The sequence below is a fragment of the Scyliorhinus torazame genome, chromosome 6, assembly GCF_047496885.1.
Source record: "Scyliorhinus torazame isolate Kashiwa2021f chromosome 6, sScyTor2.1, whole genome shotgun sequence".
NCBI lineage: Eukaryota > Metazoa > Chordata > Chondrichthyes > Carcharhiniformes > Scyliorhinidae > Scyliorhinus > Scyliorhinus torazame.
Genome location: NC_092712.1, coordinates 310,824,051 through 310,845,760, shown reverse-complemented (window position 1 = coordinate 310,845,760; position 21,710 = coordinate 310,824,051). Strand labels below are relative to the sequence as shown.

The 21,710-nt window shown below is 46.2% G+C and overlaps 1 protein-coding gene across 5 annotated transcripts in view; it reads right to left on the bottom strand.

Moving 5' to 3' along the window:
• ulk4 (unc-51 like kinase 4) overlaps nucleotides 1-21,710 on the bottom strand; it is a 633,709-nt gene that overhangs the window by 505,715 nt on the left and 106,284 nt on the right. For all 5 annotated transcript variants that reach the window (XM_072510060.1, XM_072510064.1, XM_072510062.1 and 2 more), the window contains one exon: nucleotides 4,177-4,255. In XM_072510060.1, coding sequence (XP_072366161.1) covers nucleotides 4,177-4,255 — 79 coding nt within the window. The remainder of the gene's footprint in view (nucleotides 1-4,176; nucleotides 4,256-21,710) is intronic.

The window sequence follows — 21,710 nt, the reverse complement described above, 5'->3', positions numbered from 1 at the left end:
TAAAAGAGGAAAGAATTTCACCACCAAACCTATAGCTGTAGTTCTGCTGGTGTTTAATTGATGTTTCAGGAAATGGAGTAAATTCAATTTAAGAACACATTTGTAATATTTGTATGACATAGTCTGGTAAAAATGCAGATCAGGTGCTAATTATATGGCCATTACATTTCTGAGACTGACATGCAAATTCTTCATGATTGGAGTTTCATTTTCAGAATGTTAATAGGAAATAACTGCTGGGTGCAGAATGTTAAATCACAGAGGAGAGATTTTCTGCTCTTGTTCGCGTCAGGCGGGTTCAGCAACGAGAGCGGAAAATATCACAGGAACTGCAAAGTCATGTTGTACGTTTTAGCAAAACGCTTGACGTGATAGTCCCCTCCTCCGTCAGTAATGGGGCACGTTTCCCGACAACCAATGATTACAATCACATCAGCGGTGATGTTATTGAATGGTGGAGCAGACTCGAGGGGCCGAGAAGCCTACAGTTGCTCCTACTGCGTATGATCCTATGGTTCGCTGTCTCTGCTTTGGTCCACTGGTTCTGCACTGGTCCATGTGCAGATGTTTCTTTCCCTTTATTCAGTCTCTAGCCCTTCCGTCTGTATAATGTTCTGTGAATGAGCTGGCTGGCAGCTAGTCCAATAGCTGTGCAGTTAGCCAGGGATATATCACAGACACAAGGAGGAACAAGGGCTAAATCGCTGGCTTTGAAAGCAGTCCAAGGCAGGCCAGCAGCACGGTTCAATTCCCGTAACAGCCTCCCCGAACAGGCGCCGGAATGTGGCGACTAGGGGCTTTTCACAGTAACTTCATTTGAAGCCTACTTGTGACAATAAGCGATTTTCATTTCATTTCATTTTCAAATCTCTCAAAAACATGGAAGAGAGCTAGCCTCAGAATTGAACAGTAAATGGTTAAGTGCAGTTCCAAATCTCCAATCAGATCCTCTGTATGGGGGCAGTTTGCGGTTTTTACCTTTCAGCTCTTCATCTGCTTTAGCTGTTTTCATCTCCACTGTTATATGTTACAGTCGTTCATTCCTGGAACTTATCTTCTGAAGGTTGGAAAGGTTGGGTCTTACACCCATTGGAGTTCAGAAGAATGAGAGGGGACCTTATTGAAACACATGATTGATGTTTCCATTTGCGGGGCGGAGACTAGAGCCAGACTAGAATCAGGTGACACAAGGTTAAGAATAAAAGGTCTACTGTTCAAGATTGAGATAAGGAGACATTTATTCCATCAGAGGGTTGTTAGTCTGGAATTCTCGTTTCCAGAAAGTAGTGGAGGCTGGGTCATTGAATTTACTCAAGGCAGAGCGAGAGAGAATTTTGATCGGCAAGAGAGTCAAGGGTTATGGGGAGACCGACGGCAAAGTGGAGTTGAGACACAACCACATCAGGCATGATCTCATTGAATGGCGGGGCAGGTTCTAAGAGCCAAATGTTCCTAAGTGTAAAGAAGTATCTATTTTTCAATATTACTGTGGGACACTGTGAAGCAGTCTATGGGGGCTGTATTTGTATGTTTGTGTCTGTGTGACTACATTAATTGAACTGAAGTCAGATTGCAAGGTTTAAATCATCAGTACATGGCAAAGACCACAAATGAATAAAGCAATGTTATTCAATTAATTTTTCCCAAAAGTAGCGGCCATGAAGACAGCATGAAAGAGTTCATTTTTATCTAGGAAAGCAAACTTATTTAGGAACCTTCCAAAGGAAAGTTAAGAACAATGGGTTTAAAGAGAAATAACATATTTAAGGAAAGATTGAAAACGGTGTTAGAAGGAGTGGCCGTGTGATATCTAGCAGAGTGTGCTGAGGACAGACCTGTGAGGTAAGCAGCCTCTAGTTACCCCCAGAGAAACGTTTGCTTGTTCCAGAAAGCAAGGTTTTGTTTTTAAGCATCGGATTTCCATTGTCGAGCGAGAGGGAGGGAGAAGCCTGTCAGGTGCCTCCCATATAGCAACAGTGGCTGCTTTGCAGTAATATTACTGGGACTTTTGTAGACTAAGAATCTATAGGACTGTTGCCTGGAAAGGGGTGTTTATTTGTGAGTCTCGCTGGGAAATGCTGGAAGTCAAAATTTAATTCTAATCTTATGTGTTTAAGTTTTCTTTTCTTTTGGGAATAAATGTTTTAATTTAAAAACTAGAAAAGCGGTATTGGATTTCTTACTCCTGACTTCAGCACACATACCTTTTTGGAATAAAATACCAATTGCAAATTATTGTGATAGCTTGATCGGGTCTCCCTTTGGGATTTGGTCCACCCAGCAATTACCACCTGCCATATCATAACACTTAGTCCTACGTTTGTTCCTATGTGAGCTCTTTAGTTATTTATGAAGCATGAGTGAGATAATGAAACCTTATGATCACCGTTCCTCAAAATTACACATTTGCACCAATATTGTACTGTGGAAAATGCTCAGGACATACATATTTTTTGTTCAGGGCAAATGTTCATTTAAATAAGTTTATGGTGCACAGTCGGCGGAATTTGGAAAAGCATTTGAATCTCTGGGACAAACACTGCGGTTTTAAGTTAATAGCTAAAACTATTATTTTTGAAACAGCAAGAGAAAAATGGTTTAGTTACAAAAGTGTCCCTTCCTTCCCAAGAGAAATTGAAGTTTCAGACCTGAGACGTACGGTTACCTCTCCAGTTATGCTAATATCGGGTGACCTTGGAACTTGTCGCACTTTCATTTTTAAATGTAAATAGTGCATTATAGCCATAAACACAAGAAATTCTGATGTGATATTTTTCGTGGAAGCAGATCTGTGTAAATGAGCAGCATGGATTTCGGCAGATATATATGTGACACGGGGCAGTAAATTGAGACAAATGTTTGCATCGCCATGCCTTGGCATTAAACTATGTTAATGAGTTAAGCGCAAATTTCTTCAGGAGAAAAATGATGCTAATTCGCTCTTGCACCATAATTACACCAAAAGGTTCTGAGAAATTACAGGCTGCTATGTTAACAACTGAGGATGTAACGGATATGCATACATTACTGTCACGCATACTCAGTGAAAGAGCAATTTCATCTGACAGCCAGTGGAATTGCAAAATATTAAATTACCAGTTGAGAAACATTAGCTTTTGGGTTAAATAAATGAAGGCTTCTTAAAAGAATCGGGCTCGTGGCAAACTGAAATGTCACTGCTGTGAATAATCACATAGCATACTTTTGATAAATGAAGCATAAATGTCACCAGAAACATTATTTATTTTAGGGTATTACTTGCAATGCATTTGGCCTTTTACAGCAGAAAATCACCATCCATCAACCCAGCTGGCACGTTCGTGCAATTCGCTCCATCAATATTCCCAAGAGTTCCAGATAATAAATATATCTCTCAACAGTTCAGGATTCTAAGCTTCTGTTTTGTAAATGATTTCATTCAAATTGTTTAACTTCAAATGTTTTTCTGCTAAGGACAGGGTGGCTGATTATTTGTGGGGGCATAGAAATGAAATAAATTATTCTAAACTGGCACAAGAAATATGCTGTCGTGGCTGGATGCACATTTGCTTGATAATGCTTGTATAGCATTATGATTTAGTTTTCTCCCAAACTATATTCCTGAATCTGCGTTGCATGTGAAGAACAATGTGGATCAAGGATAGGACTGGGAAAATGGATAATGCCCCAATGGGCAGATAATGGGCAGCACGGTAGCACAATGGTTAGCTCAGTTGCTTCACAGCTCCAATATCACAGGTTCAATTCCCGGCTTGGGTCACTGTCTGTGCAGGGTCTGCCCATTCTCCCCGTGACTGTGTGGGTTTCCTCCCAGAGTCCGACGATGAGCAGGTAGGTAGATTGGCCATGCTAAATTGCTCATTAGTGTCCAGAAAGGTGAGGTGGGGTTACTGGGATAGGATGGAGTTGTGGGCTTGGGAGGGTGCGCTTTCCAAGATCCAGGGCAGACTCGATGGACTGAATGTCCTCCTTCTGCACTATAAATTGTATGAAATCTGAATGTCCAAACTAGACCTTTCCATAAAGTCGGAATACTCCAATTTCCTATCAATCCAATCAATTGACACGCGCCGGGAAATATGTTTTGATAATACTTGAGATATGAAAACTGGGTTTGATGAGTTAGGAGTTGTTGTAAACTTGTACCATCTAGGATTGAAAAATAAACTGTCTTACTTCTGTGATTGGCACGTCGTCCCTCAATTGAGTTGTGTGGCAGGCCAGCAGGCCAATCAGACGGATCATTCTGGAACGACTGAAAGCAGGAGGACAGAAGTCAATTTGCAGAGTTCAGCACAGAACCAGTGTAGCCACTACTTTTTTTTTTTAAACATCTGCTTTCATCATTTTGTTTTCTTATTTTTAAACCGGACAAAAACAAAGCCTCAAGTAACTTGGGGTAACTCGGAGCCTCTTCGGGTACACGGAGGGAGAATTCAGAATGTCCAATTCACCGAACAAGCACGTCTTTCGGGAGTTGTGGGAGGAAACTCGAGCACCCGGAGGAAACCCACGCAGACACGGGGAGAACGTCCAGACTCCGCACAGACAGTGACCCAAGCCGGGATCGAACCTGGGACACTGGCGCTGTGAATCAACAGTGCTAACCACTGTGCAATTTATGCTTTTAGTTTTAAAATAAATAAAATCAGCCAAAGTTAAATAGCTAGACACACTGAAATGACATGACTTGAACTAAGGGAGTTAATTTTCTGAAGAATACTTTATAATTATAAAGACTAATTCCTAACTTGAAACCTTTAGCTATGCTGGTGACTGAGAGGCGGGGACACATAGAATCATAGAATTTTCAGTGCAGAAGGAGGCCATTCAGCCCATCGTGTCTGCACCGGCCCTTGGAAAGAGCACCCTACCTAAGCCCATACCTCCACCCTAACCCCACATCTCCACGCTACCCCTGTAACCCCACCTAAACATTTTTTGACACTAAGGGCAAATTTAGCATACCCAATCCACCTAACCTGCACATCTTTGGACAGTGGGAGGAAACCCACGCAGACACGGGGAGAACGTGCAGACTCCGCACAGACGTGCTTTGCTATTCATTTTATTATTGTCATTTTGGTTTCAATATATTTTTGTAGGTTTTTTGCATTAAAGTGCAGCATTCAACACATCAATCCAGGAATTATTTTTACAGCTTTCCCAAAGTTAGGCCAGTTTTCCTGACATGTCAAATTGTGAGGGCTAGTATGGAATACAAGCAAGTTCAGGGAACATTCCTGGAGGAACAGGCTGATGACAGCACGGCAACAAATGATACTGCTGCAACTACAGTCTCAAAACTGGCCTTCATGCTAAAAGACTGTCCTGAGAGAGACTTTATGTTGACTGTCAAATCACATACGATCCAAAGAAAATCTAAATTTAGATATTTCAACAGCAAGTTATTACTGCCATCTTGTGGCTGATAAATTTCAAAATTTTCAAATTGAACCGAGTGTTGGGTTACTTCCATCTCATCAATTGTAGGTAGTTGTCAGGAGACTTTTCAGGATAATTAACTGAATCCTTCTAATGACTTCCACCGAGAGACAATCCTTTCAAAAGGTGACAGATTTTTATTTTAATTAACTTCGCTCCACAGCATTTGCCACTTGTCAATTCCCTCGCTGGTTTCAAAAATCTCCTGAACTCCATTCTCTGCCACTATTCTTTTGGTCCCTACTAACCACTCTGTCATCAGATCATAAGGAATAGAAGCAGAAGTAGGCCATTCAGCCCATCAACACACTCTACTTTTCAATTGGGCCATGACTGATCTGATTGTGGCCTTAACTCCACTTTTCTTCCTGACTCCCATAACTCTTTTAAAAAAAATTTAGAGTACCCAATTCATTTTTTCCAATTAAGGGTCAATTTTAGCGTGTTCAATCCACCTAGCCTGCACATCTTTGGGTTGTGGGGGCGAAACCCATGCAAACACGGGAAGAATGTGCAAACTCCACACAGACAGTGAGCCAGAGCCGGGATCGAACCTGGGACCTCGGCGCCGTGAGGCAACAGGGCTAACCCTCTGCGCCACCGTGCTGCCCCGTCTCCCATAACTCTTGACTCCCTGTCAATCAAGCCCGTCTAACTCAGACTTGAATATATTCAATGACCCAGCCTCCACTGCTCAATGGTGAAGAAAATTCCAAAGTCTAACGGCCCTCTAGAATAAGAATTTCCTCCTCATTTCATTTCTAGGGGGAGACTCCTCATTTTAAAAATGTGGCCCCTAGTTCTAGACTACCCGTTGAAAGGAAACATCCTTTCAGCACCTACCCTGTCAAGCCCCCTCAGGATTTTGTGTTTCAATAATAAATGTTGAAAGTTTTAAAATGTTTTCTTTCTTTTTTATTTTAATTTTTCCAATTAAGGGGCAATTTAGCATGGCCAATCCACCGCCCCTGCACATCTTTGGGTTGTGGGGGTGAAACCCAAAGCCACACAGACAGTGACCCGGGGCCGGGATCGAACCCAGGACCTCGGCGCCGTGAGGCAGCAGTGCTAACCACTGCGCCACCGTGCCACCCCAAAATGTTTTCTTTCAAGTGCAGGGATCGTGCCTCTCTTTCCTCCACATGCTCATTGTTCACAACCTTGCAAAATGTGCCGGATATCTCTGTAAGTCAGGAGTGCAACAGAAATACAATTTATCATTCATGTTGTAAATAATCTGAAACTGCTTACATCAGCAAGATCCAAGTAGAAAAAAACTAATTTGAATGACTTTAATGGTTTGGTTTAGCACATGCTATCCAACAGTCATTGCCCACATTTCACTCATCACAAATTTCCATTCCTACAGTAAAATAATGGGCGGGATTCTCCGTTTGAGAGACTATGGGCTGGATTCTCCGATTCTGCGGCTATGTCTGCAGAATCTGTCTGGTCTTACGACTGAAATGTCGGCGGCGCCCCCGCACCGAACGTCCGTCCGGTGGGGGCTAGCAGCCGTGATACGGATGCAGAATGTCCGGGTCCTTGGCCGCGAATGCGCATGGCGGCCTCGCCGTACTTCTTGGCGCCGGCTATGCGTGGACCCGGCCTGCCAAAAACTGCCCCCTTGTAAAGCCCCTCGCCACCCCTGGACCACCCCCCACCAGTGCCCCCAGCTCCCGCCAAAGCTCCCGTTGCCAACGGAATGGCTCCCCCCCACCCCCCAACTGTGGCGCCGCTGGACACAGTACTCAGCTGCCTCGCGAGGTCCCCGAACGTTGTGAGGACTTGGCCCATCGGGGGTGGAGTATCGGGGAGGGCCTCAGGTCACGTCCTGAGGCTATCCCGACAGTGTGCGGCGTACCCGAGGAGTAAAACGGCGCCGCCTCCGATTGCGGCGTACAAACGCATTCTCCAATTTCGGCGGCGTCGATCGGAGAATCCAGCCATGTTCTCCCGCCGGAGGTGAATTGGAACTGATTTGCGCGAGAAAATAATTCAGGGTGGCACTGTGGCGCAGTGGTTAGCACTGATGCCATAAGGCGCCGAGGACCCAGGTTCAATCCCGGCCTGGGTCACTGTCCGTGTGGAGTTTGCACATTCTCCCTGTGCCTGCATGGGTCTGACCCCCACAATCCCTGGTTGTGCAGGCTAGGTGGATTAGTCACGCTAAATTGCCCCTTAATTGGAAAAAAATTTGTAGGGTCCTCTAAATTAAAAAAAAAACATTTTTTAAAAGAAAACAATTCAGTATCCCTCGCCATGCAAGGCCTGACAGTGAGGTCACCACAATGCAGCACCTAGGCATCGCAAATCAGCCCCCCCCACCCCCCAGGTGGGGGGTGCCCACCCCCTTTGACACCTGTGAATAGGGGGGCCCCCCCAGAGACCCCTGAATAGGGGAACCCTTCAGAGGCCACCTAAATAGGAGGACCCCTGCAGAGACCCCTTGAATAGGGGAACCCCCTGAGACCGCCTAAGGGAACTCCCCCCAGAGATCGCTGAATAGGAAACTCCCCGCAGAGACTCCATGAATAGGGGAAAGCTCCCCCAGAGACCTAAATAGAGGGACCCCCCCTCCCCGAGTCCTCCTGAATAGGGAGATTCTCCCCCCTAGACACCCCGTAACTAATGGAACCCCGCACAGAAACCCCCTAAGAAAAAGAACCTTCCACAGAAACCCCGTAACTAAAGAAACTCCCCCCCCCCCCCACCCAAGAAGAAACCCCGGTTTCTTCATTTATCTTCCATCATGAATGAGTTTGAATCCCACCAGGGCAGATAGTGGAATTTGAATTCAATTGAATAAAGTCTGGAATTAAAAGTCTAATGATGACCATGAAACCATTGTCAATTGTAGTGACAACCATCTGGTTCACTCATGTCCTTTAGGGAAGGAAATCTGTCATCATTACCTGGTCTGTCCTACATGTGACTCCAGACCCACAGTAATGTGGTTGACTCTTAAATGCCCTCAGGGGTTGGGTAACAAATGCTAGCCCAGCCAGCGACGCCCACACCCCATGAACGAATAAACAAAGTGCTGTAACCACAATGTTTACAAACATCAACTGCTTCAAAGAGAGTGACGTGCTATCAAATTCCAGCTCCGCACTTCGAAATCACTCAGGCGTGAAGAGGGGTGATTGGAATGCAGCTAACTCTCTTTGGTGTGGTTACAGCGCTTAGAGTTACTCATCCATGAAGGAAGATGAATGAAGCAAGGCTAACAGTTGTGTTTGTGGAAGCTGTCAACTACAGCCCACTAAGAGAAATGAATGAATGGTTTGCAGCTAAAGGATCGGAGGCTTTTAAACACTGGTCACTGCTTTTCTCTTTCCAGGAATGAACATGTGGGGCTGGATTCTTCGCTGTCTCTGTAGGGAGTCTCTCTATCTAGGGGATCTCTGTGCAGGTATCTCCCATTTTAGGGGGTCTCTGGGGGGTTCTCATAGGGGAGGGGTGGCCCTCAGGTGGACTTAGGGGCAACTCCCTGAAGGGGTTACCTCCTTGGCCCATGGCGAGGTTCACGTTTGTGAATACCAGTAGTGATCCCCGCCCACGTGATTCTTGGCGAGGGCCTGGCGACTCTGGTGCCCGGCCCGCTAAGTGGATGCACCCTGACCCCGCCAGCAGTGGGTGGGGCCAGATCACAGCGGTCGGGTCAGCACCCGGCGCGAACCTCGATTTCGGCCCGTCGCCCGATTCTAAACCCGATCGCAATCCACGTTGCCAGTGTCGTGGGGCAGAGAATCCAGGCCAATACCTTTACAGAAAGGCTGAACACTTTCCCACCCCCCTCAAAGCTCTAATTCTTCACAGACTGGATAATACACCAGGTGAGGTCTTCCTTCCTGTTGTAATATCACTGATAAGATTGGTAGTCCTCGCAAATTTTCGAGTGGCTCCATTAGAACCAAGAAAGGTCCCAATTTCAGATAATCTGCTCCCTCAGGAGACCACACAATTAGAGTATCACTGAAGAATACATTTTGTCTGATTATGATCCTGGGAAGTACTTTGAAACATTTTACTGTATATGGGGCCTGTTTAATTGCAAATCATTGTTGAATATGGTCCTTCTATGAATATGATTTCTAGCTGCTCTGTTGCAATAATCTGGGCACAACACAAATTTCTGAGGGGTCATGATGCATGATTTATGTTATATAAGTATGATGAACTGATAACCTAGGAGCACAAAGGTTTCAGGTGATTTAAGGTCAACATACCAAGATATAAATTGTATTTAATGGTTCCTCATCGTCCATTATATTTACACCACATTGTAAGGCAAATAGTATTTATTTTCTTGCTAAATTAACAGGAAGCATCTTGAACATACTGTAGCAGTAAGCTCATATTGACAATGGGAAATATCATGGTGGATGCACTCACAAATGTGTGAAAAGGGTAAAAACAGTGCTACAATGCTCACTCTGTGCCAGATACCACAACTTTGTGCATCATCCTCAGCAATTGTAGCACCTCAGTAAAAAAAGGACATAGTTGCTAATTTAAAAAAATCTGGGAGGTTCTTCCTCAACATATTCAACCTACCTCCAGGATGTCGTGACAACCAACACTGAATCATAGATAAATATAACCAAGGGTTATACTTATTTATATTTATTGGGAGTGGCACGGTGGCACAGTGGTTAGCACTGCTGCCTCACAGCGCCAGGGGCCCGGGTTCAATTCCGGCCTTGGGTGACTGTGTGGAGTTTTCACGTTCTCCCCGTGTCTGCGTGGGTTTCCTCCGGGTGCTCCGGTTTCTTTCCCCAGTGCAAAGATGTGCAGGTTAGGCGGATTGGCTAAGCTAAATTGTCCCTTGGTGTCCATGGATGTGTAGGTTAGGTTGGGTTACGGGGATTGGGCGGGGTGTGGGCCAAAGTAGGGTGCACTTTCAGAGGGTCGGTGCAGCCTTTTACTTTTGTAAATTTAGAGTACCCAATTCATTCTTTTCCAATTAATGGGTAATTTAGCGTGGCCAATCCAACTACCCTGCTCATCTTTGGGTTATGGGGGCGAAACCCACGCAAACACGTGGAGAATGTGCAAACTACACACGGACAGTGATCCAGGGCCGGTATCGAACCTGGGACCTCGGTGCCATGAGGCAGCAGTGCTAACCACTGCACCACCGTGCTGCCCCTAGGTTCGGTGCAGACCTAATGGCATAATGGCCACTGTAGGAATGCTATGGTTCTATGATCCCAATTTCCTTCATAAAAAGTACAGAATAGAGAAATACCATTTTTATCCCAGCAAATCCTGAAAATCAGATATCTTGAATACTAAGCAAATACTACATGGCTGGACATGTCGGGCGGGATTCTCTAAAAATGGGGCTATATCCCCACACCGGCGTGAAAACCAGCACCAACGACTCCGACGTCAATGGCCCCCGAAAAGGATGAAGTCTCACCTTTCTAGGGGGCTAGGTTGCCGCCGGAGTCGTCCCCGCAGCTCCAGCCGGTGGGGAATGGCCCGTGCGTGTCCACGCATGCGCGGTATGGCCAGCGTATTCCCGCACATGCGCGGGGGTTCCCTTCTCCACGCCACCCCCCAGGCAATATGGCGGAGCCCTACACGGGCCCGGTGCGGAGTAAAGTAGGCCCCCACGGAACCAGCCCACCCGCCGATCGGTAGGCCCCGATCGTGGGCCAGGCCTCCGTGGGGGCCTGCCTCCAGGGTTGGATCCTCTCGCCACTCCCTCCAAGACAGCCCCCGTACACTCACCTTCCAGATCCTGCCATGTGGGAGGTGGGTAATCCATGCCGGCGGGACTGGGCCAACGTTGTCGGCCACTCGGTCCGCCGGCGCCCTAAAAACGGCGCCGGAGAATGGGGAAGCCGGTGTCGGGGCGCGATTCCCGCGGGGATCCCCCGGGGATTTTCCGACCCGGTGCCGGGACGGAGAATCCCAGCCTCAGTCTTTCATACGAGGTATTAAAATACAGCCCTTTCTGACCTCTAACATAAAAGATTCTATGGCAATGCTTATAGAAGAGTTGACAGCACAGAGGAAAAAGGTGTTGAATCCAAGGCTTTTATGGCAAGTACATAGGTCAAATATCTATATTTCACTTTTTTGTGTTTAGTGTTTTTAGGACTGGCTCAGAAAGAAAGGAACTCAAACATGAGGGAAAGAAGTAAAAACATCTAGTGATAGAATAGCGAGTAGCTAGAAAGTGTTTTTTTTGGTCTTAAGTTTATTTGTTTCAATTTAGTTCAAAGTCTAAGAAAAGCATGGCAGGGCATCTCAGTGCTGTGGAATACACATGCCATGGCTTGTGTGAACTCGAGGATACTTCCCATGTCCTAGACAAGGACTTGTACAGGAAGAGCCTTGTGGGTGCACTGGGGTGAATCCCGAAGCTCAAGCCCTTCCTGCTGATGATACCTCCTGCACATATAGTTGGCCAGGGCACAGAAAGTGTCCTTAAGTTCCAACATGGCACAGGATATGCAATCCATGGCCCTGCTATTAGACTCTATTATAAATTTAGTATCTAAATTTAAAAGACCAAAAAGAAACACTTTCTAGGCACTCTGCTCCTTCCTTTGTGCTGACATCACTTGAGGTGTTCTTATCTCTTTCCCACATTTATCACTTCCTAGCTATTTCATGATGATAAAACTGATATTGCTCCCCTCTTTATAGTTTCCATGACCAGCTAAATTATGTAGAATTCCACAATAATTTCTAGAAATAGTTATGTCATTGGACACAGTCTGTTCTGGTCGGGATTACTCGGGTCGTTCCCAGTGCTTCCTATCAAACCGGATTTTGTTTTTATTCAGTCCCGGCAGAGAAAGCCCCGCCCCCCCAACCCGAAGCCACATTCAGCGTAATTTCCTGCACTGAGGAGCTCCGGTGAGCAGAGTGCCTCAGTGCAGGAAGAGAGGTCACCATTTTTAAATGGCTTCCCAATTTCTCACCCCTCCCGACACAATCCCCAGACACTCCAACTCATCTATAAGAGGGTCGTCGAGCACACCACACGGGCAGGAAACTTGGAAGCCCGATCCCATCACTCGAGCAGAATGCCAGCCTGGCACCTTGGCAGTGCCACCTGGACACCCTGGCAGGTAGGGAACTACCTACCTGGTTCCCTTTGACCGCCAGGGTGGTACTGTCGTGTGGCACTGCCAGGGTACCCAGGAGGCACCAGCAATGGCAGGGTGTCACTTGACCGGGGGCCTCCAATCCCCTGGGAGACCCCCACAGGCACAGTTACGCCTGGTCCCCGTTTGTGGGATCAGTACTGAACGACGTCTGGTTGAGGTCTCCTCGGTGATGCCAGGTGGCCGTTAGATCCGGCGCGAGCACGGCTGAGTGCGTTTTTAAATTCACTTAGCCGTGCGAGACTGAGTCTCGCCAATTGTGGGAGGGACCCAGATCACAACGTCTCACAAGATCTGGTTAGATTATGCGAGGCGTAACAGCCGTCGGGAATCCCAGGGGAGGCCTCTCCTGGAACCTACCGCCCGTGTTGTGCCTGGTTCCAGCGGGACACGGCCATTATTGCTGCAACTGTCCTAACTGTTGTAAAGTGGAAAATGTGACAGCAATTTGCATGCTTAACAACGCAATGAAATCCCTGTCACAATTACATTAACATTCGTATACATCTCTGAGTATTGAGAGTAACTAGCACCCCCTGTAAGCTCTCCCTGACTTGTTGGCCTTAAACAAACTTATTTAACTACTGCTTTTGGAACATAGCGCAGAGGGCTTATGAGCAGTAGTAGGCCATTCAGCCCTTCAGGCCTGCTTCGCCATTAAATAAGATCACGGCTGACTTGGTTGTGTCTCAACTTCAGTTTGTCGTCTGCCTCCCTATAACCCCCGGCTCCCTTATCGATCAAAAATCAGAGAGGATTTGAGTGTAGGAATAGGGATGTTTTACTGCAATTGGGTAGGGCAATGGTGAGGACACACCTGGAGTATTGTGTGTAGTTTTGGTGTTCTTACCTGAGGAAGGATGTTCTTGCTATGGAGGGAGTACAGCGAAGGCTTATAAGGCTGATTCCTGGGATGGCGGGACTGTCATACGAGGAGAGACTAAGCTAGTTAAGATTATATTCATTGGAGTTTAGAAGAGTGACAGGGGATCTCTTAGAAATTAATAAAATTCTAACAGGATTAGACAGGATAGATTCAGAAAGAATGTTCCCGATGGTGGGGGAGTCCAGAACTTGGGGTCATAGTTTGAGGATAAGGGGTAAACCTTTTAGGACTGAGGAGAATTTCTTCACCCAGAGAGAGGTGAATCTGAGATGTTGAGGTCAAAATGTGTAATTTCAAGAAGGAATTAAATATACCTCTTGGGGCTAAAGCAATCAAGGGATAGGGGGAGGCAGGATCAGGATATTGAACTTGATGATCAGCCACAATCATAAAGAATGGTGGAGTAGGCTCGAAGGGCTGAATGGCCTCCTCCTGCCTCTATTTTCTATGTATGTTTCTATGTACGTTTCTAAACACAGAACATAGTAATAGGCCATTCGGCCCTTCGAGCGTGCTTCGCCATTCAATATTATCATGGCTTATCATCCAACTCAACAACCTATTCCCACTTTCCATCCATTTCCTTTGATACCCAAGGGGATCTAGCTCCTTCTTGAAAATACAATGTTTTGGTCTCAACTACTTCCTGTGATAGCGATTTCCACAGGCTCATCACATTCTGGGTAAAGAAATTTCTCCTCATCTTAGTCCTAAAAGGTGTACCCCATATCTTTAGACTATGACCCCTGGTTCTGGCCACCCCTACCATCGGAAACATCCTTCATGCATCTACCCTGTCTAGTACTGTTAGGACTATGAGATCACTCATTCTTCTGAAGCCAATGAACTCTCTAAGTGCAGAACAACTCTGTGGCTGGGATTTTCAGGCCCTTCTCGCCAGCAGGATCTTCTGGTCCTGGTGAAGGCGTTCCCACCCCCCCACCCCTCCCCGCAACCCCCCCCCCCCCCCCCGTGATGGGAGAGGTGACCTTCCAAAACACCGTAGACATCAGCGGGACCGGAAGATCCTGCCGGCGGCCAATGTTGAGCCTGCTCTGCCACTGGAAAATCCCATCCTGTGTATTGGTTTTGACTTCACTAACTGGGGTGGCAGCAAAGAATGACTTGATAGTGAAGAATGGAAACTAAAGCTTATTTTCAGATGACTGTAATTGGAGTGACTTTGGAGAAGAATGCCTGAAACCACAGCATCAGGATATGATTTTCTACCGTTGTTCTTTGAAGCTGAACCTTACGGAATAATAAATTGGATACATGGAAGCAGGTCTTACTAAGCCCTTACTAAAGAAAAAACAAGTTATGGCCTTGGCACCTTCACTTCCCAATAGAACATAGAACATTACAGCGCAGTACAGGCCCTTCGGCCGTAGGACCAGGTGCAAAGTAATTTTGGAGCTAAATTTTGGGACACTGAGGAAGGTTTGGATAATTTCTTAAATGTATGCACAAAATTTATTTTAAAAAGATGATCTGTTAAATATATCTGAGGCTTGGTCAGACTTTGATAAATTTAGACGGATGGACGGTTATTCCGCACAAAAATATATCATGGAATTTAGCAAGTTATTTGCAAGATTGCAGAAATCCTATTTGGAAATCCGAAATTCAGTGCTTACTTTCAAATTGTTGGATTGTGCTAAAGTATCAAACGCCAATAGGCTCTTGGTCTTGACTGGAGTTAAATTCTCAGGAAGGGATACACTTTTGGAACCAATGTCTGAATCTTTAAAAAGATTCTGGGGAAACATTAATTTCCAGCCACTTCCGTGGAATGGAACCATCCGTGGTTAAAGCAAAAGATGGCGGATTCAATGCTGGCAACATTTTGAGACTGTTTTAGATGTGTGGTGCAAGCATGGATGCGAAAGAAGAACCACAAACAAGGTAAGTGAAGATAGAGACTCTTTTGGTAACTCCAAGAGACGACAGGAATTGGGTAACTTCTGATAGGAGAATGGACCCCAGGAATAACTAAGGAATGGTCAACAGGCATTTCAGATGTGTGGCAAAATATTACATCATGAATTGTTTGAAATTGAATAACTGGGTTTTTGAAATGGCACATGTCATGGAAGATTTGGAAGTGGAAGATGATGATACTGATCAGTCCAAAGGAATTGTACTGATCATCAGACAATTTAGTCCAGAGGAGGAAGTGGAGCCGGAGCTCATAGAGAGGGGGAAGACCAATGTCGTGGCCTTCGCCTCTCTGATTGCACGGCGGTGAATTTTGCTGGAGTGGCGGTCGGCATCGTCACCGGGGGTTGCGGCATGGTTGGGTGACCTGTACGACTTCCTGCTGTTGGAGAAGATAAATTATGAGTTAAGGGGCTCAGCAGGGGAGTTTGAGAAAAGGTGGTCGATGTTTGTGACCGTGTTTGAGGAGCTGTTCGGTGCGCTGGGGGGTGGGGGTGAAAAAGGGGAAAAATCTGTACGGGGCACCTGAGAAAATATTAAAGATTGACCTTGCATAAAATATCAGACTATTTTACAAAAAAGAATGCTTCCTCGAATAAATTGATGGAGGTCCAGTATTGTGATGGGTTATAAGAAGTGTGGAAATAATTTATTTCTTTTTGATTTGTACTGAAATTAATTGAGTGTGTTACAAAGTTATTGTTTGAAGGAGGAAAGGGGAATCTGCTAATGGAATGATTATAAGAACTAAGAACATAAGAACTAGGAGCAGGAGTAGGCCATCTGGCCACTCGAGCCTGCTCCGCCATTCAATGAGATCATGGCTTATCTTTTGTGGACTCAGCTCCACTTTCCGGCCTGAACACTATAACCCTTAATCCCTTTATTCTTCAAAAAACTATCTATCTTTATCTCAAAAACATTTAATGAAGGAGCCTCAACTGCTTCACTGGGCAAGGAATTCCATAGATTCACTAAGTCCTAAATCTACTTCCCCTTATTTTGAGGCTATGCCCCTAGTTCTGCTTTCATCCGCCAGTGGAAACAACCTGCTCGCATCTATCCTATCTATTCCCTTCATAATTTTATATGTTTCTATAAGATCCCCCCTCATCCTTCTAAATTCCAACGAGTACAGTCCCAGTCTACTCAATCTCTCCTCGCAATCCAACCCCTTCAGCTCTGGGATTAACCTAGTAAACCTCCTTTACACACCCTCCAGCGTCAGTACGTCCTTTCTCAGGTAAGGAGACCAAAACTGAACACAATACTCCAGGTGTGGCCTCACTAGCACCTTATACAACTGCAGCATAACCTCCCTAGTCTTATAACTCCATCCCTCGAGCAATGAAGGACAAAATTCCATTTGCCTTCTTAATTACCTGTAGGATACACAGGTAAACGTCATTGTTTAATTAAATGGAACACCTAGATAACAAGACACCTATGTCAGACTCCTATTTATTGACTACAGCTCAGGCTTCAACACCATCATTCCTACAAAACACATCTCCAAACATTTGTGGCCTTGGCCTCGGCTCCTCCCTCTGTGACTGGATCCTGAACTTTCTAACCCACAGGTCACAATCAGTAAGGATAGGCAACAACACCTCCTCCACGATCATCCTCAACACCGGTGCCCACCGGTCCTCAGTCCCCTACTATACTCCTGATACACCTTTGACTGTGTGGCCTAATTCCCCTCCAACTCGATTTTCAAATTTGCTGATGACACCACCGTAGTGGGTCGGATTTCAAACAATGACGAGACAGAGTACAGAAATACAAAGAACAAAGAAATGTACAGCACAGGAACATGCCCTTCGGCCCTCCAAGCCCGTGCCGACCATGCTGCCCGACTAAACTACAATCTTCTACACTTCCGGGTCCGTATCCCTCTATTCCCATCCTATTCATGTATTTGTCAAGATGCCCCTTAAATGTCACTATCGTCCCTGCTTCCACCACCTTCTCCGGTAGCGAGTTCCAGGCACCCACTACCCTCTGCGTAAAAAACTTGCCTCGTACATCTACTCTAAACCTTGCCCCTCTCACCTTAAACCTATGCCCCCTAGTAATTGACCCCTCTACCCCGGGGAAAAGCCTCTGACTATCCACTCTGTCTATGCCCCTCATAATTCTGTAGACCTCTATCAGGTCGCCCCTCAACTTCCTTCGTTCCAGTGAGAACAAACCGAGTTTATTCAACCGCTCCTCATAGCTAATGCCCTCCATACCAGGCAACATTCTGGTAAATCTCTTCTGCACCCTCTCTAAAGCCTCCACATCCTTCTGGTAGTGTGGTGACCAGAATTGAACACTATACTCCAAGTGTGGCCTAACTAAGGTTCTATACAGCTGCAACATGACTTGCCAATTCTTATACTCAATGCCCCGGCCAATGAAGGCAAGCATGCCGTATGCCTTCTTGACTACCTTCTCCACCTGTGTTGCCCCTTTCAGTGACCTGTGGACCTGTACTCCTAGATCTCTTTGACTTTCAATACTCTTGCGGGTTCTACCATTCACTGTATATTCCCTACCTGCATTAGACCTTCCAAAATGCATTACCTCACATTTGTCCGGAGTAAACTCCATCTGCCATCTCTCCGCCCAAGTCTCCAAACAATCTAAATCCTGCTGTATCCGCTGTATCCTTTGACAGTCCTCATCGCTATCCGCAACTCCACCAACCTTTGTGTCGTCTGCAAACTTACTAATCAGACCAGTTACATTTTCCTCCAAATCATTTATATATACTACAAACAGCAAAGGTCCCTACACTGATCCCTGTGGAACACCACTGGTCACAGCCCTCCAATTAGAAAAGCATCCTTCCATTGCTACTCTCTGGATTCTATGACCTAGCCAGTTCTGTATCCACCTTGCCAGCTCACCCCTGATCCCGTGTGACTTCACCTTTTGTACGAGTCTACCATGAGGGACCTTGTCAAAGGCCTTACTGAAGTCCATATAGACAACATCCACTGCCCTACCTGCATCAATCATCTTAGTGACCTCATCGAAAAACTCTATCAAGTTAGTGAGACACGACCTCCCCTTCACAAAGCCATGCTGCCTCTCACTAATACGTCCATTTGCTTCCAAATGGGAGTAGATCCTGTCTCGAAGAATTCTCTCCAGTAATTTGCCTACCACTGAAGTAAGGCTCACTGGCCTGTAGTTCCCTGGATTATCCTTGCTACCCTTCTTAAACAGAGGAATAACATTGGCTATTCTCCAGTCCTCCGGGACATCCCCTGAAGACAGTGAGGATCCAAAGATTTCTGTCAAGGCCTCAGCAATTTCCTCTCCAGCCTCCTTCAGTATTCTGGGGTAGATCCCATCAGGCCCTGGGGACTTATCTACCTTAATATTTTTTAAGACACCCGACACCTCGTCTTTTTGGATCTCAATGTGACCCAGGCTATCTACACACCCTTCTCCAGACTCAACATCGACCAATTTCTTCTCTTTGGTGAATACTGATGCAAAGTATTCATTTAGTACCTCGCCCATTTCCTCTGGCTCCACACATAGATTCCCTTGCCTATCCTTCAGTGGGCCAACCCTTTCCCTGGCTACCCTCTTGCTTTTTATGTACGTGTAAAAAGCCTTGAGATTTTCCTTAACCCTATTTGCCAATGACTTTTCGCGACCCCTTCTAGCCCGCCTGACTCCTTGCTTAAATTCCTTCCTACTTTCCTAATATTCCACGCAGGCTTCGTCTGTTCCCAGCCTTTTAGCTCTGACAAATGCCTCCTTTTTCTTTTTGACGAAGCCTACAATATCTCTCGTTATCCAAGGTTCCTGAAAATTGCCGTATTTATCCTTCTTCCTCACAGGAACATGCCGGTCCTGAATTCCTTTCAACTGACACTTGAAAGCCTCCCACATGTCAGATGTTGATTTGCCCTCAAACATCCGCCCCCAATCTATGTTGTTCAGTTCCCGCCTAATATTGTTATAATTAGCCTTCCCCCAATTTAGCACATTCACCCTAGGACCACTCTTATCCTTGTCCACCAGCACTTTAAAACTTACTGAATTGTGGTCATTGTTACCAAAATGCTCCCCCACTGAAGCATCTACCACCTGGCCGGGCTCATTCCCCAATACCAGGTCCAGTACCGCCCCTTCCCTAGTTGGACTGTCTACACATTGTTTTAAGAAGCCTTCCTGGATGCTCCTTACAAACTCTGCCCCGTCTAAGCCCCTGGCACTAAGTGAGTCCCAGTCAATATTGGGGAAGTTGAAGTCTCCCATCACCACAACCCTGTTGTTTTTACTCTTTTCCAAAATCTGTCTACCTATCTGCTCCTCTATCTCCCGCTGGCTGTTAGGAGGCCTGTAGTAAACCCCCAACATTGTGACTGCACCCTTCTTATTCCTGATCCCTACCCATATAGCCTCACTGCCCTCTGAGGTGTCCTCCCGCAGTACAGCTGTGATATTCTCCCTAACCAGTAGCGCAACTCCGCCTCCCCTTTTACATCCCCCTCTATCCCGCCTGAAACATCTAAATCCTGGAACGTTTAGCTGCCAATCCTGCCCTTCCCTCAACCAGGTCTCTGTAATGGCAACAACATCATAGTTCCAAGTACTAATCCAAGCTCTAAGTTCATCTGCCTTACCCGTAATACTTCTTGCATTAAAACATATGCACTTCAGGCCACCAGACCCGCTGTGTTTAGCAGCTTCTCCCTGTCTGCTCTGCCTCAGAGCCCCACTGTCCCTATTCCCTAGTTCTCCCTCAATGCTCTCACCTTCTGACCTATTGCTCCCGTGCCCACCCCCCTGCCATACTAGTTTAAACCCTCCCGTGTGACACTAGCAACCCTCGCGGCCAGGATATTTATGCCTCTCCGGATTAGATGCAACCCGTCCTTCTTATATAGGTCACACCTGCCCCGGAAGAGCTCCCAGTGGTCCAGATAATGGAAACCCTCCCTCCTACACCAGCTGTTTAGCCACGTGTTTAGCTGCTCTATCTTCCTATTTCTAGCCTCACTGGCACGTGGCACAGGGAGTAATCCCGAGATTACAACCCTAGAGCTCCTGTCTTTTAACTTTCTGCCTAGCTCCCTGAACTCCTGCTGCAGGACCTCATGCCCCTTCCTGCCTATGTCGTTAGTCCCAATATGTACAACGATCTCTGCCTGTTTGCCCTCCCCCTTCAGGATGCCCTCTACCCGTTCGGAGACATCCTGGACCCTGGCACCAGGGAGGCAACATACCATCCTGGAGTCTCTTTCACGTCCACAGAAGCGCCTATCTGTGCCCCTGACTATAGAGTCCCCTATTACTATTGCTCTTCTGCGCTTTGACCCTCCCTTCTGAACATCAGAGCCAGCCGTGGTGCCACTGCTCTGGCTGCTGCTGTTTTCCCCTGATAGGCTATCCCCCCGACGGTATCCAAAGGGGTATACCTGTTCGAGATGAGCTAAATGAGATAGAGGATCTGGTAAACTGGTGCGACGACAATAATCTCTCCCTCAATGTCAACAAAACGAAGGAGATTGTCATCGACTTCAGGAAGCGTAGTGGAGAACATGCCCCTGTCTATATCAATTGGAACGAAGTAGAAAGGGTCGAGAGCTTCAAGTTTTTAGGTGTACAGATCACCAACAGCCTGTCCTGGTCCCCCCATGCCGACACTACAGTTAAGAAAGCCCACCAACGACTCTACTTTCTCAGAAGACTAAGGAAATTTGGAATGTCAGCTACGACTCTCACCAACTTCTACAGATGCGCCATAGAAAGCATTCTTTCTGGTTGTATCACAGCTTGGTATGGAACCTGCTCTGCCCAAGACCGCAGGAAACTACAAAAGGTCCTGAATGTAGCCCAGTCCATCACGCAAACCAACCTCCCATCCACTGACTCTCAACAATTCCCGCTGCCTCGGAAAGGCAGCCAGCATAATTACGGACCCCACGCACCCCGGACATACTCTCTTCCACCTTCTTCTGTCAGGAAAAAGATACCAAAATTTGAGGTCACGTACTAACCAACTCAAGAACAGCTTCTTCCCTACTGCCATCAGACTTTTGAATGGACCTACCTCGTATTAAGTTGATCTTTTCTCTACACCTTACTATAACTGTAACATTATATTCTGCAGTCTCTCCTTCCTTCCCTATGTACGGTATGCATTGTTTGTACAGCATGCAAGAAACAATACTTTTCACTGTATACTAATACATGTGACAATAATAAATCAAATCAAATCAAATCAAAATACTTTGAACACATAAAAAGGAGCCAACTCGGACACTGGCAGTGAGAAGAGCTATGAGACTGCGCAAAGT